The sequence below is a fragment of the Neolamprologus brichardi genome, chromosome 6 (assembly GCF_056152115.1).
Source record: "Neolamprologus brichardi isolate AB-2024 chromosome 6, ASM5615211v1, whole genome shotgun sequence".
Classification (NCBI taxonomy): domain Eukaryota; kingdom Metazoa; phylum Chordata; class Actinopteri; order Cichliformes; family Cichlidae; genus Neolamprologus; species Neolamprologus brichardi.
This window is the reverse complement of record NC_142109.1, coordinates 33,739,776-33,767,646: the sequence shown is the minus strand read 5'-3', so window position 1 is coordinate 33,767,646 and position 27,871 is coordinate 33,739,776. Positions and strand designations below refer to the sequence as shown.

The 27,871-nt window shown below is 39.7% G+C and overlaps 2 protein-coding genes and 1 pseudogene across 2 annotated transcripts in view; 2 read left to right on the top strand and 1 right to left on the bottom strand.

Moving 5' to 3' along the window:
• The window catches only part of LOC102781677 (integrin alpha-L-like), a 69,130-nt gene extending 58,659 nt beyond the window's left edge, over nucleotides 1–10,471 (top strand). The window contains exons 17-33 of the mRNA XM_087842160.1: nucleotides 265–395; nucleotides 830–984; nucleotides 1,072–1,238; nucleotides 1,334–1,450; nucleotides 1,908–1,978; nucleotides 2,061–2,202; nucleotides 5,075–5,170; nucleotides 5,337–5,416; nucleotides 5,495–5,575; nucleotides 5,686–5,761; nucleotides 6,719–6,826; nucleotides 6,904–6,945; nucleotides 7,423–7,548; nucleotides 7,638–7,745; nucleotides 7,825–7,866; nucleotides 7,964–8,074; nucleotides 8,198–10,471. Coding sequence (XP_087698286.1) covers nucleotides 265–395; nucleotides 830–984; nucleotides 1,072–1,238; nucleotides 1,334–1,450; nucleotides 1,908–1,978; nucleotides 2,061–2,202; nucleotides 5,075–5,170; nucleotides 5,337–5,416; nucleotides 5,495–5,575; nucleotides 5,686–5,761; nucleotides 6,719–6,826; nucleotides 6,904–6,945; nucleotides 7,423–7,548; nucleotides 7,638–7,745; nucleotides 7,825–7,866; nucleotides 7,964–8,074; nucleotides 8,198–8,494 — 1,950 coding nt within the window. The 3' untranslated portion in view covers nucleotides 8,495–10,471. The remainder of the gene's footprint in view (nucleotides 1–264; nucleotides 396–829; nucleotides 985–1,071; nucleotides 1,239–1,333; nucleotides 1,451–1,907; nucleotides 1,979–2,060; nucleotides 2,203–5,074; nucleotides 5,171–5,336; nucleotides 5,417–5,494; nucleotides 5,576–5,685; nucleotides 5,762–6,718; nucleotides 6,827–6,903; nucleotides 6,946–7,422; nucleotides 7,549–7,637; nucleotides 7,746–7,824; nucleotides 7,867–7,963; nucleotides 8,075–8,197) is intronic.
• A 7,197-nt stretch (nucleotides 10,472–17,668) lies between these two features.
• LOC148102623 (uncharacterized) lies at nucleotides 17,669–19,563 on the top strand. Its single transcript, XM_087842158.1, has 2 exons — nucleotides 17,669–17,753; nucleotides 17,836–19,563. Exons 1-2 carry the CDS (start codon nucleotides 17,669–17,671, stop codon nucleotides 19,167–19,169), a joined length of 1,419 nt encoding a protein of 472 aa, XP_087698284.1. The 3' UTR covers nucleotides 19,170–19,563.
• A 2,731-nt stretch (nucleotides 19,564–22,294) lies between these two features.
• LOC148102622 (uncharacterized) lies at nucleotides 22,295–23,527 on the bottom strand (annotated as a pseudogene).
• Between the last annotated feature and the right edge of the window lie 4,344 nt (nucleotides 23,528–27,871).

Here is a 27,871-nt window from a genome sequence, read left to right as displayed (position 1 = left end):
ACAAACAACTTGAGCTCATAGATTTTGACTTTGAAATGATTGCAGATATTTGTGAAACTGTTGATCACCGGAATTTAAAAAAACAAAACAAGCAAAACACAAAAACAGCCAACTGTCTGTGAGTGGAAAAGGCTTAGATAAAGGGCATCGAGGCGAGCATTTCTTATAAGACTTCTGTTAAATTTTAATGTAAATACACCGTTTTTCTCTACTATACAAATATATATGAAAACACTTTTTCAGTATTGAAATCTCTTATTTCAGAGAATCACAGGAGACAAAATAACACCTGGGATAAGATTCTTTGGACAGGCCATCGATGGGGGCGTCGGCATCAAAGAGGACGGCCTTCCAGATATTGTGATTGGATCACAGGGCGCTGCTGTTGTCTTAAGGTAGGGTTAGTGTGCTTAGTGTCAGGGTTACAGCTCCCTTTGCAAAACTCTTGTGCTTTGAGTTTTGAGATTTGGGGGGAAAAGCACAAAGTTTAAGTTGTTGTTGTTGCTGCAAAATTGCTCCATAATTTGTAGATGCGGTTTTTTGCAAATTGGTGAACTTCTGCCCATCATTACTTGTGAGAAACTCGGCCACTTTCTCATTTTAAACATTTGATATTTTTTATGTTCTGTTGTGAATAAATATGGATTTACAAATTGATGCATTCTGTTGTTACATTTTATAAAATGTCCCAAATTTTTCAGATTTGGTTTTGTATATAAAATAAAGAACTAATTTAGCTATACTGTATTATGTCCTGACATATAAAACCTTAGTATTGAAAGAGGGCATCATTTCTACTTTCTTATTACTGTTCTCAAATGTCTTTCAGCTCCAAGCCCGTCTTTAATGTGATGGCTCACCTATCTTTCCACCCTAAGGAGATAAGCACAGAGAAACTTGACTGTCAGAGTGCAGAAGGAAATTTACTTATGGTTACCTTAACAGCCTGTTTTGAAATGGTCGAAGCAACAAAGAGCAAACAAGGTAGGAGCCTCATCCAGTAAACCATTTAACAGCTGCTGACTGCACCCTGTGAATGCATTATTTTAATCCTGCTCTGTGGGTTTACAGGAGATGTGAGCTCTGGACTGAACATCACATACATGCTCGCCGTGGACCCAATGAGACAAAAACATCGAGGTTTCTTCAGTCAAACTGATACGAAAACCAGGAGTCTTACCTCTACCTATGAGCTGAAAGATAAAATGACTTGCTTAAACTTCTCCATCTACATGCCCGTACGAAGCTGAATTCATAATATTTGCACACATTCTCAATCTGATCAAAAGCAATCCTCGTGTTTATTGCTCCTCTTGTTGCTTTTGCTTTACAGAAATGTGTGATCGACACATTGTCACCCATCAGCATCAAATTAAACTTTTCTCAAGCTGACAGTGAGACTGCTAACATCACCCTGAACATGGACAGCAAAAAGCAGTCTGCTGTTGAGGTACGTTCTACATACAACATCAATATTCACAATATTGACAAAGCTGCATCTACACAGCAAATCTCCAGTGTTAAATCGACACTAGAGAGTTTCTATATAAGTCCACTCTTTTGAGTGTTAAATGAACACTTTGACAGTGTTATATTTTATCAGTAGCCTAGTCAGGTTTAAAGATTAACAATGACTAACACTGAGCATTTTCAAACACTGGAAAATAACCTAAAATGTTAGGGATGTTCCAGTGTTAGAAAATCAGTACTGCTTAGTGTTAGGCTCCTGTTAAAATATAACACTGTCAGTGTTCATTTAATACTGGAGAGAGTGAACCTATATAGAAACTCTCTAGTGTCAATTTAACACTGTATGTTTACCACATTCACCACCTCAGTTTAGCATGTTTATTAGGAAGGAAATCTTTTTTCTGGCATCAAATAAACACAAGTTTTATTTTTCGCAGGTTCCTTTTGAGAAACAATGTAGAAAAAATGACACTTGTATTGCTGAACTGGATGTCAAATTAGAATTCAAGTATGTATATCTACAAACACGCCTCAGATATAATACGATTAATGTCGTATGTTTAATATTAGGTGTTGTTTGTCTCTCTCAGGACTCCGACATTATTGGTGACAGAAAATAACTACTTCAATGTGACTATACATTTGAAAAATTATGGTGATGACTCATACAACACCAGCCTCATAATGTTCTATCCTCCAGGCCTCTCCTTCTCTATGATGACTCTTATGAAGGTAACTATAAAGATACATTACAATACAATACAGTTTTATTTAAATAGCACATTTAAAAACCCAAAGGCACACCAAAGAGCTTCACAATAATACAACAATCAACATAAATCAATTAACAAAGTTCAGAAGGAAGGTCAGTTCATGGATACAAAATCTGAACTAAAAGGTTAAAAAAAACAGCAGTGAAATTAATTATAAGTTTATTAAAAGGGCATTAACTGGTCGGGAAAGTCAGGTTAAATAAGTAAGCTTTCAATCTTGATTTGAAGAACTGGATAGAGTCTGGGGCATGAATAGAAACGGGGAGGCTAGTCCAAAGGTTGAAGCAGCTGATGCAAAGACACGATCGCCTCTGGTCTTCAGCCTAAACTTAGTTTGGGCCAGGAGTAACTGACCTGATGATCTTAACGCACGACAAGGAGTGTACAGATTGAGAAGATCAGTGAGACAACTGGGTGCAAAATTAGTTTTAAAGTGAGTAGCAAAATTTTTAACTCAATGCTATATTTGATAAGTAATGTAAATCAACAAGAACTGGAGTGATAGGATCAAATTTTTTAACTCCTGTAAGAAGGCGAGCCACAGCATTCTGAACAAGCTGTAGCCTATGAAGAGAGACAGATTGGAGACCACAGTAAAGAGAATTGCAACAGTCTAACCCGGAGGTCACAAAAGCATGGATAAGTTTTTCGAGGTTCCTGTGTGGTATATAATATAATATAATGCTTAGCTTTAGAAATCTAGCGACATTGAAAGAAGCCAGATTTAACTACAGATGACACTTGCTTATCAAGCTTAAAGGAGATATCCAAATAGACACCCGGGAGAGAGTGAGAGTCAGCAAGAGGCAACAAGCTGGTCTCGAGGAATATGGCTGTTGAACAACATAATTTCATTTTTTTTTCTCATTTAAAATGAGGGAATTATCCGACAGCCAATCTTTGACTTCTCTCAGGCAAGCCAACAAGGAGTGCAGTGACACTAACAGATCATCAGTCAGTTGACAATAAATTTGAATGTTGTTAGTGTAGCAATGATGAGAAATACTGTATTTTTCAGAAACACGGTATTTCTGAAATGCCACTTTTCAGAAAAACCTATGGTCACGAGCTGTGGGTAGTGAGTGATAGAACGAGATTGAGGATACAAGCGGTGGAAATGAATATTAAACTGTAAAATTATGTCTCAAAATGGATTAACACTCATCGCATACAAGACCTTGCATGTGATGAAGAGGAGTTTAAATTCTACATTTAACAGAGAGCCGTGAAATATGCTCTGTCTTTCTAGTCCTTTCAGTAATCTCACTGCAGTATTTTGGATTAACTGAAGGCTTTTCACAAAGCTTATAGGACAACCTGGTTATACACAATAGAGTTTACAGGTTGCACGACTTTATGTGCATTTCTTTGCTGTGTTGCACAAAATCTAATAAGTTGCCTTAACTTCCTTCCTGTGGTTGTCCAGTAATGCATTTCCTCTTCTTTCTGCTTTTGTCTTAAAATCCTAAAACTCACAATCTTAACCAATGTTTTTGCTGGGAAAAGGGAAATTAAATGAAAGGTTACTCATATCTGTTGGGTCTAATTACAAATTATGAAAACCATAAGAATAAAATAATACTTTGGTGGAAAACTGCTTTTTTTAAATGAAAAAAGCAGATAACCTTACTGGAGCCACTCAATGCAGAAATCTATACAAACCCCTTGTAAGAGGATCAGTTGTTCCCTTCATTGATGGTGCATGTTCAGCTCCGTGAAGTGATCACTGAGCTGTGTAATTAAATGCAGGAGAAACTAAATGCATGCAATCTATTTTCATTTGCGCATCAAAACAGAGCTCAGCATCAACAAGGTTGTGAGCAGACGGTTTTTGGAGACATGTTGGCAAGTTTACTGTGTTTTACTGATGAATACATTATTGTTGTCATCACTGACTTCTAGAACATTTTGAGATTGCCAGTATTTGATATCGCTTAGGGACATGAACAGATTGCCACAGGTTGAATAAAATGTCTTTTTTATAAGCATTTTTTAAGCATATTATGCTCATTTAGTTCTTAGAAATGCAAAGTCAGTCCACCGTGAAGCATAGCACGATATTTCTTCTCACCTGCTCTTGTCAGGTTAAAGTGATGTTCAGTTGCATCCTTCCCCTGTCTGTGAGTTTAGGACAACATCAAAGCAAGTGTTTAAAAATTGTAAGATTTTAGTTCATTACGGCACAGTGTTTTACGCATGCTGTTCTTCAGATCATTAACAAGCTGCTCCGGTGTAGGTTTGGGCTAATCCATGGTTATTTTATGGTTCTTCAAACATAAATGCAGCAGGTAATCAAATAATTATTTGCCCTGACATTATGCAACCTTTCGTTAAGCCTAGTCAGTTTATCACAGAGAAAGGCAGAATCTTAAAATGTCCCTTCATACCCACATCCTTAAAATCTTTCCTCTAGACAGTTCTTTGAAAAATACTGACAAAATATCACAAATATTCATATTGAAATATTAATTTTCATATGTAATTATAGAAACTTCCTGAAAGCTGACAGCTCTGCACATTTAACTGAACTGTCTCGAACTACTAAAATGGACTAAACATCATATATATGCGTGTCGAGGTTAGGGTTAGTGTGTGTGTGTGTGTGTGTGTGTGTGTGTGTGTGTGTGTGTGTGTGTGTGTGTGTGTGTGTGTGTGATGGTCAGGTTATACAATGCCTTGGTGGCCTCCACTACACTATGCAGTATAACTTAACCTTCAAAAGTTTAACCTTAGTGTTACCTGCAGTGTATCAAAGGAAATGTCACAGTAGGTGTAAAAACTTTTATTTTAGCGTCTCAGCTCATACCAACCATTTTCTTTTCTTAAAACAGTCATTAAGACTAACAACGCACGACTGCCGGGATCAAGAAGAACGCAACAAAACCATATGTGGTGTGAGCCAGCCCGTGTATCGCAGCGGATCCTACGTGAGTCATAAAACATCCAGATACCATCCTAACAGACAGAAGTGAAGTTTCACAAATGACCAAGTGTCTGAAACTTCAGTCTTAGCTACCAGCTTCTCCTCCTTACATGTTTTCTCTTCATCTGTGAATCAGGCCTAACATCTTTTTCATTTCTTCCCACAAAAAGGCAACATTTCAATCCTTCTTCCATGTCATGCATGATTATGAGTGGAATGACAGGATGTCCATGATAATTGAAGCAAAAAGGTACAACAATCTACTGCATAAACATTTCTCTAAAATATTTACTTTGATATTTACAAGAAATGTCTTTTTCACGCTCAGTGATAATCAAGACTCGAACAGGACCAGCACCGTCACCGAAAGCATCCCGGTGCAATTTGAAATTAAAATGACTTTAACAGTGTAAGTATCACTATTCACATAAAATATTATGTTTATCCTTATGTTTAATCTATTTCTAAAAGTCAGTAGTTGTATAATTGTTCAGTGGCATGCTGCGATCATCTTTTCAGGAACCAAGACAGCACTACCTATCTGAACTTCACCTCAGAGGAGACTGAACCTAAAGAAATGAACATTACATACAGGGTAAGACAGCGGTCCACAACCTTTTTTGCGCCACGGACCGGTTTAATGTCCAACAATATTTTCACGGACCGGTCTTTAAGGTGTCGCAGATAAATACAACAAAATAGACTGACACGACCAAGACAAAAACTCGGTATTTTGTAAATATAATAATAATCGTTAACTCTGTGTAATTGTGTAACTTTAGCGGCCTCCTCACTTCCCCGTAATGTTCTCTGGTCGCCATGGTAACGAGTAAATATTTCTTTCAAAATAAGACACACAACTACAACACGGGGAAAGACCCAGGGAAACAGAGTTAATGATAAAAACACTGAAAACCATACGTTTCACACCCGAGCTTCAACTCTCGGGGCTCTGTACCAAACGACTCATGGACCGGTACCAGTCCGTGGCCCGGACACATGACGACTCTGTAACAAGAAACTATCCAACACAACTGGTGATCAATGATCTCATTGAATACTTTTCCTGTTAAGATGCAGTTTTAAAATCATATTGATTTTCTTTTAGTCAGTGTGACACAAAATCAGATGTTAGCCTATCAATAATTTGTTTCCAGAGTTCAGGCCCGTTCTTCCATAGGCTGGTTCTATAGAGCCAGAAGTATTTTCATAACCCTGTGTATCGCCCCCTGGAGGCCATTCAAAATAACGCAGGTTTAAGGAACTTTGATGGCTTCACTTTTCACACCCAGAACCTACGTCCACCTTTTATACTGTCTGTGGTTTAGACCAAGCCTCAAGTGGCCATTAGAGGAGTTGATGGCTTTCCCGTATTGATTTCAGTTTTCAGATGATCAATCAAAACTATCGATCATGTTCTTGCTAAACTAAACTAACTGGTTGTAACTGACTGATACAAGGCTGTTATCAGTATTTTCATCTGATTCTCATCAGAAAACTGAATATTTACACATTTATTTAAAATGACCATTTTGTCTGTGACCATTTACAGATAGATAACACTGGTTTTAAGGAGTTTCCTGCAAACATCTTCCTGGAATTCCCAACTCAACTGGAGCATAGCTTTGAAATGAAAAGCTATCAATTCTTTGTCAAGGAGGTAATTTTGTGTCTGAACACTGCTGCTCCATATGAAAATATAGAACCTTAAAGCTTACCATACCTTTTCTCTTTAAGAACAAAACACAGTGCGTAGCCGCTACTAACTACAAATCTAAGGTAAGTACAAGAGATTTAATAAAATATTGAGGTCTTTTAAACTTATTAATACCTTAAAAGGAAGCTGTTGTGCTAATGCTTTTATTTATTCGTGCTTGGACTCTATTAGACTAACTTTACATGATGCACAGTTCAAAGTAATCCTTATCTTATAAATGACTTTGCAACAACCTCTCAATTCATCCTCCATTCAAAACAAGAAGCTTTATCTAATTTTCTTTCCTTTAACCCAACTTTCTTCGGATTGGCTGCCCTTAAAAAACAGGAGGTTTGAACAGCTGGTTCTTCTGTATTGACAATATTCGATAAACCAACTATCAGGGACATCAAACTGAGTGTTTAGAGAATACTTCCAGCTGTACTGATGTAATTTAAAACATCATATTAGTATCCACAATTACTGCAGTATATTTATGACAGATGAAGAAGTAATGAAAAGAATAATACGTCTCATTTAAATTTGGGGTTGTGTTACAGAACTGCTTACCAAAAGATAAGTGCGTGGCGATCGTCTGCAACACTTTCAATTTGAAGAACTATGCATCTGCTGAGTTTACACTATCGGGAAAAGTCCACTTTAAAGACGCCGCACAACAGGCAGCCGTATGTACTAAATACACACAGAATACACATTACACATATATAAAAATAATAAATGAATTAATATTAATTAATCTGCTCTTACTTTACAGAATGTTGCTTTTCTGAAAAAATACACTGGAGACAGCAGAAAGATTAACTTTGTAAGTTCTGTGCATGTTGGCTATGACAACGCTCGGTATGTGCTGAACGATCCAGAGGTATGTTTGAGTTTGACCACAGCATATTTCTGTCATTGCTTTTCCAGTAAACCTAATTTATTATATCTATTACCCACAGAATAAAGACCATTTGACACCATTCCAATTTCCAACAAAAAAGGTACCTTCAGTCTTTACATGAATAATTCAAACTATTTACTAGAGTGATGTTAAAAATGGTAATCTACTTTGAAATCTTGTGTTTTCTCTGCCAACAGACTGAAGTTCGGGTTGATTTCTTTATCCTCCCAAATAAAATGCTGATCATTTTAACTGGAGCCGGTTTGGGACTCTTACTTCTGATCATAATCACAATCATCCTGTTTAAGGTGAGAGTTAATACTCAGCCTGAAGACTGTTATCTTTATATCAAGTTGTCTGAATCTTCATAACTGCATTGAGATCACCAAATTGCTGTTTGGTCTAATGATTCTCTTTGTGTCTGTCACAAGCTCGGTTGCTTCAAGAGGAAAAAGTTTGGAGAAGATGATCTTGAGGATGACACTGTTGTAATACCAATCCCTGCTTCAACTGTAGGGACTGATAAGAAATCTGAGAAATCTTCCAATGATAATCAAACGCAGGAAAAATCACCTCTCATCTCCTCTGCCCCCGATAATGAACAGATCAAGCAGTCAGGCACTGATAACAAATCTGATCAACCTTCTGAGGAAAATAAGGTTCATGATGATGGTGCTGCTGAAACAGAGGAGAAAAAGGATGAAGCTACTGTTACCATTAACGCATAAAGTCAAGGAGGATTTGGAATATATGGAACATTTGTTAGTCTTAGTGACAGTTTAGCATAGTTCACAGACTGGACACAAATAGAAAACGTGATTTAGGGCTATGATCTGGGTCTGTGTCCCAGATGACCCCCCATATTTTTTAATTCTCTTATTATTCTTCGTGAGTTGCAACACATAAACCACAGTGTAAAAGCTTAAGTGAACCAAAACATGAAACAAAAATGATACTGGGAGGACAGAGAGATCAAAGATGGAACCAGTCCACTCTTAAATTCACCACAGGGAGCGATTAGGTGCTCCCGTTTACACAGAGAACCACAATTGAACACCATTTAAAGAGTAGGAAACAGGAATTTGGCATAAAGAAAATCTAGATCTGGATGATTGGCTTGTCAGCGTTGGTTTCAGATGTGCAAGCTGTCAGGTCCACAGGCCCTGATGCAGAGATGAAGGATTTTTAACTGAGTGCTGAGAACAACCCAGGTGGCTCTTCTGCACTTTAACCCAGAGAAAGCTGCATCCATGTTTAAAAAACAAAAGTTCAAATTTTGATTTGCCTGACTACAGAAGAATTTCGCACTTTGCCTCAGTGCATTGCCTTAACTCGGTGACATTTATGGATTATGTTCACGTATGGTTTATTCTTTGGATGAGAGAGCTTTAACCTGCATTTCAGTGATTTCTGTTAGGGTTCCTGAGCTCATACACTGATGCCAGTGCCATGCAGCATATAGGTTTATGAGATTTACAAATCAGTGCATTCTATTTCTATTTTTTACAGTACTCTTACTGTTTCTGAATTAGGTTTTTACAGCTCATGCAATAATTTTGGGTTCAGCTACATCAGTGACAATATAATGACACCAGACATGAAGCTGAATAAGCATCAGATGGATTGGCTTTCTACAAATGTTCAATGGTCACAGCACAGGAAAACATCAGCGAGGTTGTAGACACCTCCATGAAGGAGCTGTTCATGCTAGACACAAGAGGCAAGCACTTCTGCTTAATATTCTGTTGAGATGTGACTAAAGATTCATACCTGTAGCAATCAATAGTTCATGCAGAAACCCAAGGTTTAATAATTATTGTTCATGTGACTGTTTAACACAACTTATTTAACACGCTTAATAATTCCTTCTCTGCTGATGTCAATAGCCTACCATGTATTCCCCATAATGCACATTATTTACATTTTGATACACTGTAATATTTTTAATAGTTACCAACTATATGAAAAGGCTCTGCTGCCTTCTGCACAGGTATTTATTCAAAAAGCACTTAACCTTGTATTATATCTGACTGTGTTTAATATGTTGATTTTTGTAGAGTAATTAAAAAAATGCAGTGTGTAAATTTTGAATAATTGATTCTGATCTCACTAAATGAGTTAATGTGAGTGAGAAGATCTTTAGTTCGTTACAGACATGAAAGTTAGGTAGACAAAAGTGTTGATAATAAAAAGTTTGCAGCCGGATTGACAATAAACTTTATAAATTTGGGAGTTTAAATCTGAGATTACATCAAATATTTAGAAATTGTGGATGATGTTGACAAAGTAAGAAAGCAATTTTAAATGTAGAAAATGTAAATGAAATGTAGATATTAAAGGGTGGAAAACAACCTGTTCCTTTAATTTCCCTAATATTTTTAGTCTACTGTTGTTTGCATATTTATACTTTTAGTTTGCTTTTCTGTGTTTTAAATGTCTTGCTTTTTGTACACTGTTAATTTCCATTGGAATATATCCTAAGATCTGTATACATGTGAACATGAATTATGACTATTTTTTTCTTTTTTTAAAAAAATTCTGTATCTTAGTAAAAGTGAAATAATGTTTGTAAGATAAACAGATGCACAAACCACCTTTGTATCTGCAAATGAATAAAGACAATTTCCCATGTCAAATATGCACTGACATGTGAACTGGAGGTGTTATCTCAGGTGTAAGACTGATTAAATCCTTAAACTACATAATTTTGGTAAAATATCTGGATATTTTTGGATACAGATATAGAAAACTCGAACTGTTTCCTTCTCTCACTCTGTCCCCTGGTATTCTTCTGAACTTGGCCAACTCATGATATGGTCAATTGTTCTACCTGCAGTTTTTTCCTCCTACTCAGTGTTGGGAAGGTTACTTTTAAAATGTATTCCATTACAGAATACAGAATACATGTCCCAAAATGTATTCTGTAACGTATTCCGTTACGTTACTCAATGAGAGTAACGTATTCTGAATACTTTGGATTACTTAATATATTATCATGCTGTTTACAACTACATGAATGTACTATTGCTGTGATTTATTACTGTTACTGAAGGTCCGCGGCTCCGAACCGTAGTAAAGGGACCTCTGACTAATACATCGGTTCTGTGTCGGGCTCGTAGCCAAAAACTAGCTTTACTTTGTTGTCTGTGTCAACTTTGCTAGCGAGAGACAGAGAGAGGCGTTGAAAGGCTGCTCCAACAGAACTTATTGTTTTTGGAGGAAAACACGAACACGGTGTACAGTCGAGTCTTAATAGCTTACTTACAACTGGGCTCGTCAGCCACTGCAGTGGTTATTATTATATTTACATGCTTCCAGCTCCCGTTTTTGCTCGATGACAGCTCGTACTTTTCCTTTTTCTCCCTCCCTCGCTCACAGACACATAACGGGTATGGCAGTCCATTCTCCCTGCAGCACGGACTACACTGCCCATGATGCTACATTCTTTAGCTTTTCCTGGGAGCTGGCACTGGTGTGGGTATAGGCTGACTAACGGGAGTGGAGATAATGACTGGGTGAGTGATACCGACAGGTTCGGGTGCATGAGTATTATTAACAGTGGCCGGAGCTGATGAAACCGGAACAGGCTGACAGGTGGACGAAGGAGCAGGCTCAGATAAAACAGTCCTAGAGTGAGCAGGCCTAGGGTTTGCATACACACGGACTGTAACAGATTTATCGGAGATTGCTGTGGCCTTTCTGCCATCACCATTTACAGTCTTTAGTTGAACAGTCTTCGGAGGTTTTGAAGTGCGGGGATTGTCCTTAATGAATCCCAGCTCAGAGGGAGCAGAGCAGAAAAAGTCTTCCCAGTCCACATCGTCCTCTAGGAGGGAAACTCCCCATGAATCAGAAGTGAGTGTACTGTGCGTTTTAAGGGAGTAATCAGATGAAGGGTGTGGAAAACAGTCACTGGAACTCACCACCGGGAGTTGCTGAAAACTGTCCATATTACGGCGGCGTGTGCGCCGCTTTCTCCGGGAAGAGGAAGCGGCCGGGGTAAACAGCTGAGCCTCTGGCGCGGTAGCCTCCATTGAGCCGAGGTGGGAGGCGTAGCCGCTGTGCCGTGGCGAAGGTGGAGGTCCGGCGAATGAGGCGGCGGGTGTGTGAGCGAGGAGCGGAGCGGCGCGGCGAGAGAGGGAGCGGCCGAAGCGCGGCATGAAACGTCCACTCTCCGCGGCAAATGCTCCGGGGCAGGTGAGGCAGCAGGTGGGGGAACGCGGCGTCTCCGAGGCCCGCTCAGAGCCAAGCGAGTCCCCTCGAAGACGTGCTCTCTCTCCGCGAAGAGCCGCTGTTTTCCCCTGAGCTCCTCTGCCCAACGGGAAAGCGCTGCCTCCTGCCGCTCATAGAGGTCCGAGTCCGCTGGGTTCCAGTCGTGTCTTCGTGGCACGGGTCGTGTCATTCTGTCAGGGGTTGCTGAGTGGAGGCGAGGAAGAAGGAACCCAAACGCAGGACTCGCAGGTAGGTGAAGCCTGGTGATTTATTATCGATGGAGTGAACAAACAGAACAGAGGTAGGAAATGGCTGGACGACTGACTGAATGACTGACTGACTGACTGAATGGCTGGCTGACTGAACGAAGGCGGAAACGACAACATAACATCAATGACACGACAAAGAACTGGTGAAACCGAGGAACTTAAATACACAGGTTGAATGATGACAATGATTGGAAACAGGTGAGTACAGAGCTGAACATAATCTGACTAATGACACGAGAGACAAGCTGACACGGGGAAAAAACAGGAAGTGAAAACATTGATGTGGCAAAACTGAAAACACTGGGTCACCGACCCAGGAACCCTGACAGATATGAAATGAGTGACAGAGCCCATAAACTCATCACCAAAGTGTGTGAATGTCAGATTTAGTGCTATATATTCATCAGTTGGTTCCAACTATAGCTATTATAATGGCTCTTTGAAGAGACTGTAGTTGTAAAATCATGCTGTTAACAGTGAAGTGTGATCTGCGTTTACTTGTTTAGCTCAAGCCTCTTTAACCCTTAACCTGGCAAAGTGTGAGTTTGGGAAAGCTGTCGACATATGTAGGTCAGCAGGTTGGACAGGGGCAAATTCGTCTCATAACTGCATAAATGGATGCAGTTGTCCCACCCTACACCCAAGACAAGAGATGAACTCTCTTGTTTTGGGCGGTTTCTGGTCTAGCTGACTATTACAGGTGTTTTTGCCACAACTTCTCTGTGGTAGTAGCGCCTCTCACCACTCACGCCATTGTTCTTAATATACCTTCTCCCCCTCCAGCACATAATGGGCTCTTTTGAGGACATCTCTTATCACTGTTATGCTGATGATATTCAGTTGTACATCTCTTTTAAGCCCCAGGATTTATCTAAGCTTCAGCTTTTAAATGACTGCTTAGATTCTATCAAACGTTTGATGGCTGTAAATTTCCTCCAACTCAACGAGGGGAAAACTGAAGTCCTCATATGTGCTCCGGACAGATTTGTATCCCAGATAGTGAAAGCCCTTCGTCCTCTTTCTGTGTATGTTAAATCCTCTATCAGGAATTTAGGTGTCACTTTTGATTCGACTCTTACATTGGATGGGCATGTGAAATCTCTGGTTCGGTCTTGTTATTATCATTTAAGAAATGTGGCTAAGTTAAGCCCTATTTTATCTCGCCCTGAACTGGAGATACCTATACATGCATTTATTTCCTCACGCTTGGACCATTGTAACTCTTTGTTTATGTGTCTAAGCAAAGGTTCTCTGGATCGTCTGCAGGTTGTGCAAAACGCTGCAGCTATTGACAAGATCCTCCAAGTATTCTCATGTGACACCGTTGCTGTTTCAGCTACACTGGCTTCCTGTTGAACTTAGAGTACATTTTAAGATCCTGGTCTTGACATTTAGAGCCTTGCATGGACTGGCACCTCCCTACATCTCCGATCTGCTACAGCCCTATGTCCCTAGCAGGTCCCTGAGGTCATCTGATCAGGGCTTACTTGCTATAAAACAGACTAAAATGAGAACTAATGGTGTGGAACTCCCTCATACATTAAGAACTGTGGACTCAGTAGTTGTTTCTAAAAAAAACAACTCAAAACTCACCTTTTTAAAACTGTTTTTGGTTAAATTTCTGCCTGTTTTATATTGTCTGTTTTATCCTTTTATTATTTGTTATCTTATGTGCAGCACTTTGTGATTCTGTCTAGAAAGGTGCTATAGAAATAAAATTTTATTTATTTATTTATTTATTTATGTACAATCACAACCAGAGGTTGATCCTGATCAGATGTGTTCTTCCATAGACTTCTACAATATCGGAAGTCTTTATAACCTCATGTATCATCCCCTTTGGGAGGAAAAGACGACTTGATGCTTGTTTAGTCTCCAACAAGTTAACAGGTTGGCAGCTGAATTTTCTACGCAGTTCAGAGTGTTGACCCCAAAACCATTTGGGAAGAGACGGGGTGGAAGATTTGATTGTTTTATCATGCTCTTAATGAAACGAGGAAGAATAATAACGCTTCAAGAGATTCAAAGATTCAAAGCGTTTATTGTCATGTGTACCAATAAAAAGCATTTCTCTGTACAACGAAATTCTTCCTCTGCTGTCCACACACAGATGCCGGTTAATATGTACAATAGATAGAATACAAATAGTATGAATAAATAAATGGCGACAAAAAAGAAAAATTGAAGTATTCAATAGATTTATGTGCAAAAGAGCTATGAGCTTAATATGCTGGTTGATATGTGAGATGACCTGAAGTGCAAAAATTATTGTTACTGTTAAAATAGGTCAGCTGTTCAAGAGTCTGATAGCAGTGGGGAAGAAGGAGTTGCAGACAGACTGGGGCCTGCCAGTCAAAACGTTCTGTAGCCAGTCACATACGGTGGGGTGTAGGCAGAGTGTTGCCAGCTTGTGAGTGAGTTTGTGTGGGATGACAGTATTGAAGGCGGAGCTGTAATCAACAAAAAGTACCCTGATGTATGAGTCTTTGTTTTCCAGATGGGAGAGGGAATAGTGAAGGGCAGCAGCGATGGTTTCTGACGTGGACCTATTGGGCCGGTAGGCATACTGCAGGGGATCCAGAGTGTCTGGGATGTTGCTCTGGGTGTAGGCCAGCACCACTCTCTCAGAGGACTTTGTAACGATTGGAGTGAGTGTAACTGGTCTCATTTAGATATGTGAAGATATGAGTCTAAGGATTCTGTTTTTTTAACAACAGTCTAAATATTGCTGGACTGTCAAGAGACGATGTCATCCCTAGAATCATATATTATATTCCAACTACAGTCCTGAGTCTTTTTTGTCCTATTTTCTGTTTTATGATGCTTCAAAGGGGCTCACACCATCTGGCCAGGGCCTGTCTATGCGCAGTTTGCATGTTCTCCCTGTGTCTGCATGGGTTCTGTCCAGGTAGTCTGGCTTCTTCTCACAGTCCAAAGACAAGTAAATGGTAAATGGACTGGTTCTTATATAGCACTTTTCTTCTCTATCTGACTACTCAAAGCGCTTTATACAACTCGTTCATTCACAACCACTTTTCTAAGTTTGTAGTGCTATCTAACTACCTAACATTCATACACACATTCACACTCCGATGGGGTTAGTATCTTGCCAAAGGATATTTGCCATGCAGACCGGACCAGACTAGGATTGAACCACCGACCTTCCGGTTAGTAGGTGACCTGCTCTATCTACTAGCTAGTAGGTACCTGCTAACCCTAGTTAGCCTAGTTAGCAGGATTAGGTTATCTGGTGATTCTAATATGCCCATAGTTGTGAATGTGAGTATAAATGGTTGTTTGTCTGTGTTACCCCTGCGACAGACTGGTGATATGTACCCCAACTCCCACATTATGGTAGCTGGGTCAGATTCCCCCCTCCCAGTTGATGAACAGTGTGGATTGAAGCCACACTGTTCTAATAGATGCATCATGGGATTTTTCATTGTTCTGCTAAAATATGAAAGTCCTTCCCTGAAAAAAAGATGTTGTCTGAATGGGAACATGAGTTGCACAGGTTATCCTGCCTTCTGCACATGTAGTTATAGCACTTAAACTGTCACTTATATTATACCCAGAGGTGGGAAGTAACAAAGTACAAATACTTCGTTACTGTATTTAAGAACTTTCAGGTATCTGTATTTTACTTGAGTAGTTATTTTTCTGGCATTTTTTTTTACTCCCTACATTTTTAAACAAATATTGGTACTTTCTACTTCTTATATTTTGAAAATAAGCACACACACGTTTTTTAAGTGTCAGGTATTTTCAAATACATTTCTATCAGCTCAACAAACATCAGTGAACACACAACTTGTTTTTGTGTAGTTTGTCACACAGTGTGTTGCTAGCTAAAGCTAACTTCACTCAAAAATTGAGAAAAATAAGACAGACAGAAGTGGAGAGGAAGAAGAGAGGTTAGATTTAAAGGTGAGGACTGCTCAGTGAGATTTGATAAACTGGAAATGTAAAGCTTACATGTAAGTTCACATATAATCTTGATGTTGTGTTCACTCTGATTTAAATTAGCCCCATCTGAGTCTGTGAGTTTAACAGTTACAAAGTCGGCTGCCTTCTTGTTTACATCAGTCTTTAAAATGACATTTTAGATCTGTGACGTTTTCAACTGGATGAACAGGATGACAACCATTCTGTAAAAAACAAAACAAAAAAAACCCCTTCTACTACTGGCTTCTACAGCTTACTTCACATAACAATATTATTTTGGACTTAAATGCACAAAAAGGGCAACTTTAACTGGTCTGGCTCCCAGTTGAAATATTTGTGTAGTCTGAAGTCATGTGCAGTGTAAAAAGATCTTTTAGTGCTCCCTCCTGGCAGATCTGTGTATATGCAGAGAGACAAAAAATCACATGAAGTCGTTTTCTGTGTACAAACGTCATGTTTGTCAGAAGCAGTAACCAATGAAGATGAACTCCAACAAGTACAAGCTCACCTTTTGAACTGCTCATGTTTTAAAGTAAAGCATTTAGTCAAAACAACACCTCTGAGATGGACTGACAGTATAAATCTGTAAACATCTCTTTCCACCTTTTCTAAAGTGTTAAATTTTGTCCACTACATAGCTTCCCAATATTGAATTATGATATTTGTTTAAGCATTTTTGTAGCTTTCCAAAACCAGTGAATCAACAGTTGAGAGCCATTTATCCTATACTGGACTCAAGTACAGCCTTTTTGTGTGCGTGTGTGTGCGTGCGGAGTACTGCCTGTGCCCCTCAACAATAACATTCAACTATTAATCACAATTTTGCTAAATAAAAGGATCTGGCTTGCATAAGTGACATGATGACCATCAACCAATGCTCGCCATTGACGGCAGAGCGCGCTGGTTACGAGCCGGGAACGAGCTCGCAAAGAGCACGCGCATTGTTTTCCTCCTGGGCTGTGCTAGCTTAATGACGTAAAGAGAACCCGAGAATTCAAACTGTAGACAGACTTTCGGCGTGAAGAAGCTTCAGCGGACAATCAAATACTCGGAAATAATTTGAAAAACGTGCAGTTTGCAATTGTGCTAAACCGTAAAGACATGACAGAATTTAGTGAAGTGAACAGAAGGAAATCTGTGGAAATTGTTTTGCTGCTTCAACCGGATAAGATAAAAAAAATAATAATAATAATAAAAAAATAATAATAATAACATTTCTGGATAACTTACTTTTATTCCTGATAAAATAACCTTCAGTACATTGCTCTATCAAATAATATGTGAAGTCAAATTGTTAATATACTGTATATTGTTAGTGTGACATATCACACATATATTTTTGTCTTATCAGTTGTTGGATTTCATTAGTGAACTGTAGTGCAAAGCATTTAACAGTGACGATGTTAAAATCCCATTGCAGAACATTTTGTTATTGTGTCAAAGATTTCTAAAAACCTGACTGCCTTTTCTTTCTAGATGTTGGAGGAAATGGGAGAATTGGATTGCAGGCATTTGAAATTGCCTCTTCTGACGCTGGAAAATCTTGGAAAAATCGTCACACATTTAAAGCCATCAAGCTTACAAGCAGCAAAAATGATCACTAATACACACATATACTCTGGTTAAATGTTTGTTTTCTCAACTATTTATCTTTTTTTCATCTTTTAGTCAGTGGGCGTCCTTAGCCGATGGTGACCCTGGATCAAAAGTTGTCATTCTGTTGTCCAACATGTGCCATGCGATTATAGAAGAAATTAGCGCCTTGGTCCTGGAGGTTGTAGAACCTCAGGTTCTTGCCAAGGGGCACAATCATGCATGTGGAGATAAGGTAAGTTTGCAGGATGGGTGCAGCTGCTGCAGAGTAACAGAAAATAATATTCAAGCCAGCTTCAGAAACACCCTTCATCACTGTTTTGGTGAAGCCCTGTCCATGGCACAAGGTAAGTCCCACAACTCGGATATATTAGTAAAGCTGTTTTCAGCAGAAATTACTAAAAAAGTCAACACGTCGCTGGCTCGTATCACAGGGGCAGCTCCTACCCCAAAAACTCATGACTCAGTGACAGGTATGAGCATTATACAAATGGTGTATAATGTGACTGAGATTTTTGAATGCATCTTGAATATCAGCAGAAAAATCACAGACAAGGCATCTGACAGCATGACATGCTCAGACTCTAACTGTAAACAGACTTGCTGTCTAGATGTGGAGGAGGAGGAAGATGCAGAAATCCCACAAATAAGTGACTGTTCCTTAGAGAATTCATTGTGCACGGATAATCTGAGTCCTCCTCCAACTCCAGAGCTCCCTAAGTATTCAGAAACATTTGTCCCTTCAGCATTGATTTTAGCCTACCAGGAGAATTCTTCACCAAGTCTGGAGTCTCCTGACTGTCTAGTCAACATGACCTTTCTTACTGTGCTTCTTGCTAAGTTAGTCGACCATATTGCATCAAAAACCAGAACATCCATACTAAACGTGGACCTGATTCAATTACTGCGTGGTGTAACAATGAGGGCTGAAAAAGAACTGGATTGCATTCCCCCACCAAGTGTTGAAAACCTGCACATCCCCATCTATAAAAAGCTGTGCGAGGAGTTTGGATCCAAATACTTGTTGCAGGCTGCCATGGAATCTGGTGACGAAGCATTTGAGATTGCTGTTTCAGAGGTTTTAGTGTCACAGCTCCAGAAATCTTTAGTAAGGTCAAAGAATTCTGGGATGATATGGAGAGTTGTCAAGGATGGTAAACTTTCTCCAGTGCGTGAGATTCCAACACCAGAGTCCCCCAGTGAAGAAAGTAATGAACAAAAAATACCCCTGCCTTCAAACACATCACCAGCCAGTACTCTCAAGAAGAGTACCGGCTGGTTTTCTCGTCTTTTCAACACGCTCAATAGAGCCCTGGACAGTGACATTCACAGACTTGACTATACAGTGACAAACCCACCCATCTGGACAAACCCTGTTCTGTAATTTTTATCTTGAAAACTGATCTGAGGCTCATTTCTCAAGATAAAAATAAATGCAATGTAGGGCTTGTTAAAATGCCTCTTAGAAAGTTAAGTTAACAAAGGAGATCTGGAATTTTAAAAAGACCTACAAACAATCATCTTTTCAAAAGTTGGGACATGTGCAACTATTTAAAAATAGTGCACAGATAAGGATTTTTGGACACATAAGCTGTAATGTTAAAAGTAATAAAATTATTAAAAAAATACTAATTTGCTTTCCTCAAAACACAAGGTAAGACAAGAGTACACTCACCATGTGTCTGTCACTGGCCAGTTGTTAATGTCTGACTGTGTCCATCCTAAATTAGCTCAGCTTGTTTAAACTAGTGTCCAGAATACTTTTGTGATCTGAATGAATGTACCAAAGATGGTTCTCTTTTCCATCACCCCCAACCGGTCGCGGCAGATGGCCGCCCCTCCCTGAACCTGGTTCTGCCGAAGGTTTCTTCCTGTTAAAGGGAGTTTTTCCTTTCTGCTGTCGCCACGTGCTTGTTCATAGGGGATCATCTGATTGTTGGAGGGTTTTTTTGTAGGGTCTTTGCCTATGGTGCTATATCTCTATAACATCGTACTGAATTCTAAGCACCATAGTGGTTCTGTGGGTGATCATCAGAGGAAGGTTTAGGAGTATTTGGCTCCCTCAGCCGCTCTCTGGTGTTCATCCTGTGTTCCTGGCTTTCCTCCAGATTCTCCTATTGGAAATTCCAAATTTATTACAAAAAACAATCGGAAAATAAAAGACAACAACAACTGAAAACAAATTGGATCTGTTTTTCTTCTCTGACTATTTTTAAAGCTTTTAGGCTGCTGCATGTTTTAATTACTGTGAGAATAGGCTCTGATTTCAGTGGAAATTCAGTTTGCTCAGCATCACAAACATGCTTGTTGACGTTTTTTTTCACCAATTAAAAAAGTAAACAATAATCTAACAGTTATAGCAGTATTGTGCAAAAGTCTTGAACTACCCCATTTTCTTTTATATAGAAACATAAACACACATACATAGTTACAATGCTATTATGATACATTGTGAGACACCATTGTGATCTGACATTCCATCCTATACTATACTATGACATTGTCTTTGGTGCTCAGCTGAACTGTCAATGGTACATGATTGAGGAATTTATATAAAAATATTTGCGTATAACTTATAAATGTTGGCACTCACAGTGGCCTAGGCATTGTTTAGTTAAAGTTTCATCAAGATTGGGTCACTTGTCTTGGAGGAAATAGGGAACATACAAACATATAAGGCTAAATATGTTTTGAGACTACAGACAGATTTTTTGGGTCGAGAATTGCTTTAAAAAGCTTTTTTAATAGTAAAAGACGACATGGTTTAGTCAAACAGTTTTGTAATGATTCTAACTAAACACTAGATGGAGACAAACACAAACTGAACTATATGCCAGACACTGGTTTTATTAAAGTAAATGAGATTTAATATTATGAAGGTTCACATTTATTTGTTAACTAAAACACGGTTTAATTAGTGTCCAAACAACTTTAAAGTTTTGCAGTGAGTTTTGGAAAAGAAGACAGCAAGATGGCAACCTTTCATTTACAGAATTGGACATTTTTCAACCATTTTTCTTAATTTGAAAATAAAAATCAACCCATTATGAACAATATTTATGCCAATAAGATATAATGTACTTTATGTAACTGCCACTGAAGGATGTCAGAGAGGAATACCTCAGGATCTTCCAAACTCCAGGGACGCGTGCCAAAGCTCTGATGAAGATGATGGTATGACAGAGTTCAGACAGCAGTTCTGATAATAAGAATGTCTAATACAGCTCTTCCTGCAGACAATGTTCCCTCTAACGTTTCATGTGTCTGAGCAAACACACAAACTCCCTGAGCGGTCGATGGACCTGATGGGCCTGGGTCAGGGCTCATGCATTGTTCTTGGGTTTAATGAGTATTATAATTTCTATCTGACTATGTGGATTGTTTATTGTTGTTGTTGGTGTGATCTGCTCCTGGTCCCTTGTTTCCCTGTCTCTGTGTTTGGGTGTGTGTGTTGCGGTGTGTGAGTTTTGCTGCCATACCAGGCCTGGAGTCTTCAGCCTTTGAGCCAGCCACACCTGGTGTAATCAGCCACCTGTTGCCGATCGTCAAGGAAACACTACTCAAGAGAGGATCGGAGAGGCAGCCAGCGCCGGATTGTTAAACTAGGAACATAGTCAGTGCTCTTGCTCTAGTTACTGTGGTCGCTGAACTTCTCCTGTTGGAATGGTTAAAGTGTTTTTGTCGGCCGGTGGATGGGACAGTACTCACTGTGGACTCTCTCATTTCCAGGTGGATTGTGGAAACGTGTGGCGGGAGCAGCACACTGTTGTACAAAGGCACCGAGGAGGACTAAACACTTACCACGGATCACGGCACGGGGATTAGGAACGAGCGCTCAGAGAACACAGACGCTGTGGATTGTTGCCACTGTTTTAGAGTTTCTTTTCATTGTAAATAAACGCACCATCTCCATTCAGAAATTCCTGCATTTGGGTCCTACTTTCCCTGCACTGTGACAGGACCACTGTGAGCAACATCACACGTGTGCACTGTGGTCACGCCAGCATCGCCTCCATCCAAGTTACATAGTTTATCAAAAGAATCAAATTACAGCATTTTCTGTTAGAATGTTTTAATTAAGTTCTTTAGCCCACTGACAATGAAAATTACAAAGGTCTTCTTCATGACCTGTAGTATGTTAATGCTGTTATTGGAAGTATAAATATGTCATTTTAGCTAAGGCAAAACATGAACTGCCAACCAAACCAACTATAAACTCCAATTTTGAAAACACACTTAACATTTTTAATGTAAAGCTCTGACTTGTATTATGAGTATGAGCCAGTGTGTGAAGCTCCTGCTGTGGTCTGGGGGAGAGTCCTGTAACTCTTTGTCTGTAAAATACAGTAAGTAATGACATGATCATTTGCATTTCTACTACTCATAAACTAGTGACAGTATTTAATGATCAATATCCATTAAATTTCACCTTATTTTTCCTGTGTGTCCTTCTCACTTCTCCAGTGGCTGCACTTTGTTGTCCCAGTTAAAAACCCGGGTCTGCTTCTTTCACAGTGGGTGTGAAGGTCCTCCTTCTGGGGTCAGGGTGGGGTTCCTGCTCTGGAGGAATTGAGACGTGTGCACCTTTTAGAGATAAAATTTTGTTCACATTAAAACTTTCACATTTTGCACAGTGACATGTGTACTGTAGCACAAGCATGTGATACTGTGAAAATCCCATTAACTCTTTTTTTTTTTTCACCTTAATTTTCCCGTCTGCCCTTCTCACGTGGTTGTATGCGTCATCCAAGTTGATGGCCTCATCTGCTTGCAGGTTTGACTTTATGCGCATCAGCTGGTCCAAATGGTCCACTTCAAGACAATTCCTGGAATCTGTTTTGATACGATTCATTAAACTAAAGCCTCTTTCACAATCTGCACTGGATGCTTGAAATGTAGCACAAATCTACAAGCTGTGAGATGTGTTTTAGCTCTTCACATTTTAGTGTTGCAGCCACCATATCTGAGAATGTGCTGATTGACCTGAGTTTAAGTTTTTGCCTCATTATGTACTTGAATTCAGCATATTCACTGTCACTGACCTCCACAAAATGTGGGTGGTGGAGAATTGCCTCATACTTCTTTGCCAGTGTGGCAATGTCTGCTGCTCCATAGAGCTGATGTCTGAGCTCAATGCCTCAATGTCAAATGCAGACCACTCCTTTAATTTATCCTCTGAAAAACGAGCACCCAAGTGATCGTAGAGGTTACGAATAAAACGAGTAATCTCATCGGTATTTCTGCCATCAGCTGATGAGGCCCTCATTGCCTCTCTGACACGGTCACTCCACTTAACATCCTTTACCTCTGTTAAGTATTGGGAACGCAACTTCACAATCTTTGCTCTTGCAAAGCAGAGCTCTTCTATCACAGTCAGGTTGCATTTTTGAAAAGAAAGACAGGTCTGCCAGCTCACGCAAAACATCTCAGAGAGCGGTGAGAGTAACCTTGACGTTTGAATCGGTTACCTTTTTGTAACAGTAACTTGCCACTGGATCACTTTTATCACTGGATTCTGTCTTGCAGTAGACAGCCATCGCACTTTGTACAGAGGCCTGAATGACTTTGACAGTGTATCCTCATCAAGAATCTTTGCTAGGTCTTCCGATTTTCTCCTCTTTACTGTGGATCAAGAGAAAGTGGAATAAACTGTTCCACATCAAGCATCAAAGGTACATCTTTCGACGCATCATCAAAGTCCTCTCTATGGACCACACAGTGTTGTTCAGTTAGTTGTGGTATTCGCTTTGTGCACTGTTATGTCTGTGCTCTCATCTATGATCAGGGTGTGCCAAGGTGCATTTTTAACTTTACACATCGTCTCATTCTGCACTATTTGATTCATTGAATTCACAAACTCAAAGGCATAACTTTTGCTTCGCCAGCATATAGCCACATATTTTGCCATGTGATTGTGAATTTGTTGAACCGATAGCATAGAAGAATTCATGTTGATGGCATGAAGTAGAATATTGTTGATGAGAACTTTAACTTGCTCGGGGTTAGATTTCTTTACAGCTTGTTCCTGTTGTCTCGGTCTTTGGCGCTCTCCTCCAACAATGTACCCATTCCCATCTTAAAATTCTAACTGCTTTCAAATGACTTTTGTGCTGAATGTTCTGTCCACACTTTACCCTCCGAAAACTCGCTTGCTATTTTGGCCTCGCAACATGTTTTGCAGAGCGGACCTTTCTCGCTCGAAAAAGAAGAAAATCTCACCCAGTTTCACCGTTTTTTCTTCTGTTTGCAAAAACTCTGAAAGCCATTCCATCTTAAAAGAATTGCATTGCTTTTTTACTTTGGCTTGGTGAGGGCATGTGCCACTGCCTCTTCGTTTTGCCATTATTATAAAAGGTCAACATAAGCACCACATTGGCCACACTTACCTAGCTAAAACACCGGGCACATAAAGATGCTGTCATAGCCTGTCAGTGACTTTGATTAGCTGCGTACATACGTATGCGAATCGCATCATTGGCTGTAGCAGCCAGTCACCCGTCACTCACTGACTCGCACTGCAAAATAGTACAGAATGAATTGTTATGTGTTCATTTTATTGTCGATTCAGTGCAGATTTTCTATGTTTGGAGACTGTGTCAGCCGTGCGCATTTGTGGGCAACTGTTGCGAAATCAGTTTCACCCCGGTTCTTTTTATTCCTCGGGCATCCAGAGACGGCACCGGACTCAATAGTCATTTTCACAAAACCTTTATTCATCTTCATTCATCTTCAGTTAAGCATGCATCTTCTAGAAGGGAAGACGTGCAAGGCCGGTGTCCCTCTGCAAATCTTCCACTCCTTTGTTTGTTACAGTCAGCTTTATAGAAGTGACCCCATCATAAAACCCCCATGCTGTGCTGCAAACTCTGTGTCTGTGTGTGTATGCACGAGCACGTGAGTGCCTGTGTGTGCGCGTACCCGTGTGTCTATGTGAGTGCACGTGAGTGAGTGTGCATGTGGGTGCGTGAGTGTAACAGTCAAAGCACTGTGTGTGTGTCTCTGTGTATGTGACTTCCTGCCGGTCATATAAGTAATCTCCTCACCCAAGCTACACCAAATTCCTTTAGACAACATAGAAAACAGAGTTAACATATTACAAACACTGAGACCCCCACTCTGCATCCACTGGGCCATTGGCCTCTTGTTGTCTTACATTTACAGATAAGGCGGAGAGTCTCCTGCAAACCAAAAGTTATAACAATTATGTCCGTTTATTAGATTCAGGTAAAAGCATCAGCATCCCCCACTGTAGCTTCCTGTCTCCTTTTATGACAGCTGACCCCCAGTGTCAATAAATTCCTTTCCCTCTAAACAATTACACACTCTCAGGCCTACAGCTAAGCCAAACTGAAACAGACAAATCCTTCCTTATTCCTCTGATCAAAACAAATTTAACACATCATATTATAATAATTATTTTCTTGTACTCACACAACGTAAAGGGAGCAGTGCCTGGAGACATCTTTTGTGGCATCTAGATGATATCAGAAGTGGTGTGGATTGTATTCTTTAAACAGTTGCTAACTTGGCCCATGTTTATTCTGATAGTAGCTTTGATTAGCATTTTCTGTTAACCTAGAAGTCATTTGGATGATGTCCATCAGCATGAATGTTCTCATCTGCCAAGGCATCTGCTCTAAACGCGAGTGCTGCCTTCCCGTACCTGAGTTGTTTGTTGACCTTCTTTGTTAAATCTGTGAAATGCTGAAACTACAAATAAACTAGTGCACTTTTTGTTCCTCTATCTTTGAGTCAAATGTTTAGTGCTGTTTGTACTTAGTTCTGGAGCTGTTAGTAAGAAACTAACAGTGTTGGGGAGTAACGGAATACATGTACCGCCGTTACGTATTTAAAATACAAAATATGAGTAACTGTATTCCGTTACAGTTACCGTTTAAAAAGGTGGTATTTAGAATACAGTTACTTTGTTGAAATAAATGGATTACACGGCGGTACTTCCCTGTTTCATATTGTGGCGGGTCAGGACTGTTTGGGTTTTGTTTGACAGCTACGTTCTGTTGTTCCAGGCGGCAGCGTTACGGTTGCCATGGTTACAGGGTGACGCTCTCTCTCTGCGTGTTTCCTGGGTGAGAGAGGCCTTTTTGTTGTTGTTGTGCTAAGCTAATAGGCAGAATGCTACAGGTATAGCTCTAAAGAATGTAGCATCATGGGCAGTGTAGTCCGTGCTGCAGGGAGAATGGACTGCCATACCCGTTATGTGTCTGTGAGCGAGGGAGGGAGAAAAAGGAAAAGTACGAGCTGTCATCGAGCAAAAACGGGAGCTGGAAGCATGTAAATATAATAATAACCACTGCAGCCAAGAAGAGTGCCTGACGAGCCCAGTTGTAAGTAAGCTATTAAGACTCGACTGTACACCGTGTTCGTGTTTTCCTCCAAAAACAATAAGTTCTGTTGGAGCAGCCTTTCAACGCCTCTCTCTGTCTCTCGCTAGCAAAGTTGACCCAGACAACAAAGTAAAGCTAGTTTTCGGCTATGAGCCGTCACAGAACCCACCGTATTAGCCAGAGGTCCCTTTACTACGGTTCGGAGCCGCGGACCTTCAGTAACAGTAATAAATCACAGCAATAGTACATTCATGTAGTTGTAAACAGCATGATAATATATTAAGTAATCCAAAGTATTCAGAATACGTTACTCTCATTGAGTAACGTAACGGAATACGTTACAGAATACATTTTGGGGCATGTAATCTGTAATCTGTAATGGAATACATTTTAAAAGTAACCTTCCCAACACTGGAAACTAACATGGTGACTCATTATGGGTCGAACTTTATAGACATCTACACTTAGGAGTGTACTCACTTTTGTTGCCAGCGATTTAGGCAATAATGGCTGTGTGTTGAGTTAAGAGGACAGCAAATTTACAATGTTGTACAAGCTGTACACTGACTACTTTACATTGTATCAAAGTGTCATATCTTCAATTGTCCCATGAAAAGATATAACAAAATATTTAAAAAATGTGAGGGGTGTACTCTCTTTTGTGAGATACTGTATATATAATGTTTATCTGGTTAAATTCAGTATAGTTCCTACAACAGTTTTCACCATAAAATATGTTCATCTACAACCCTTAATATGTGTGTGTGTGGCACCAGAGGGAGTGTTCGCCCAGGGCACCAAAGGGGCTAGGACCATCTCTGCCCCCACAGATCGAACTACAGTCATGCTTCTGGTTTTCACTATAACTCACTGCCACAAGGTGGAAACAAGTACCAACAAACTGTAAAGAAGAGAAAGACTCACCCCACTGGTGCAATGGCGAACTCTAGTGGAAATTACTTATTTGAGAAACAATGATTAGAGCTGTTAGGCTTGATTTCATACAACACACTTAAAATGAGGAGATTGCACCACTTTGTGAATATTTTATTTGAATCATAATAAAAATGGGTATTTTTTACTCTAGTAGAGCTTCAGAGAATAAATGCAAAACACACTGAAGCTAAACATGTTGGACGAGGACCCTTTAACTGAGCATTTTCATATATTTGACACCCATTTGTTTGTCTCATAATGTAAAGTCACAACTGTAGTAGCTGGCAGCAGGAGCTTTACTCATTTTGGCAAATGAGATAAACAATAAAAATACTGTACAGGAAGGTGGAGTCTGAATCCACAAGTGTACAAACTTTTATTTAACACATTATATCTGTTATTATTAATATTATATTAATATCATTCTTAAACATCATCGTTACCTTCAGCGCCAGTGAAATGTTGACGCCCCTGAAGGTGACATTTATCCACCGTGTTCATACAACTAGGGGTGGGTTTTTATAATCGATTTATCGATTAAAATCGATTCTGGCTTGGATAATGTAAAATCGATTCATTAAAATCCTGAATCGATTTTTTAATATAAATTTATTTTGCCCGAAATGCCAGAATCTCTGGTGCAATCTCACAAAATTTCAACAACCACCAAACAGCTAAGACAGTAAATGAGAGCAGGAACACGGATTCTGCACAAAGACTTAAACACACAGCGCAACCAGCGGATCAGAATCAGTGAGATGTCGCCTTTCTCACAGTCGGGGCTGAAAGCCGACAGCTCGCTGAT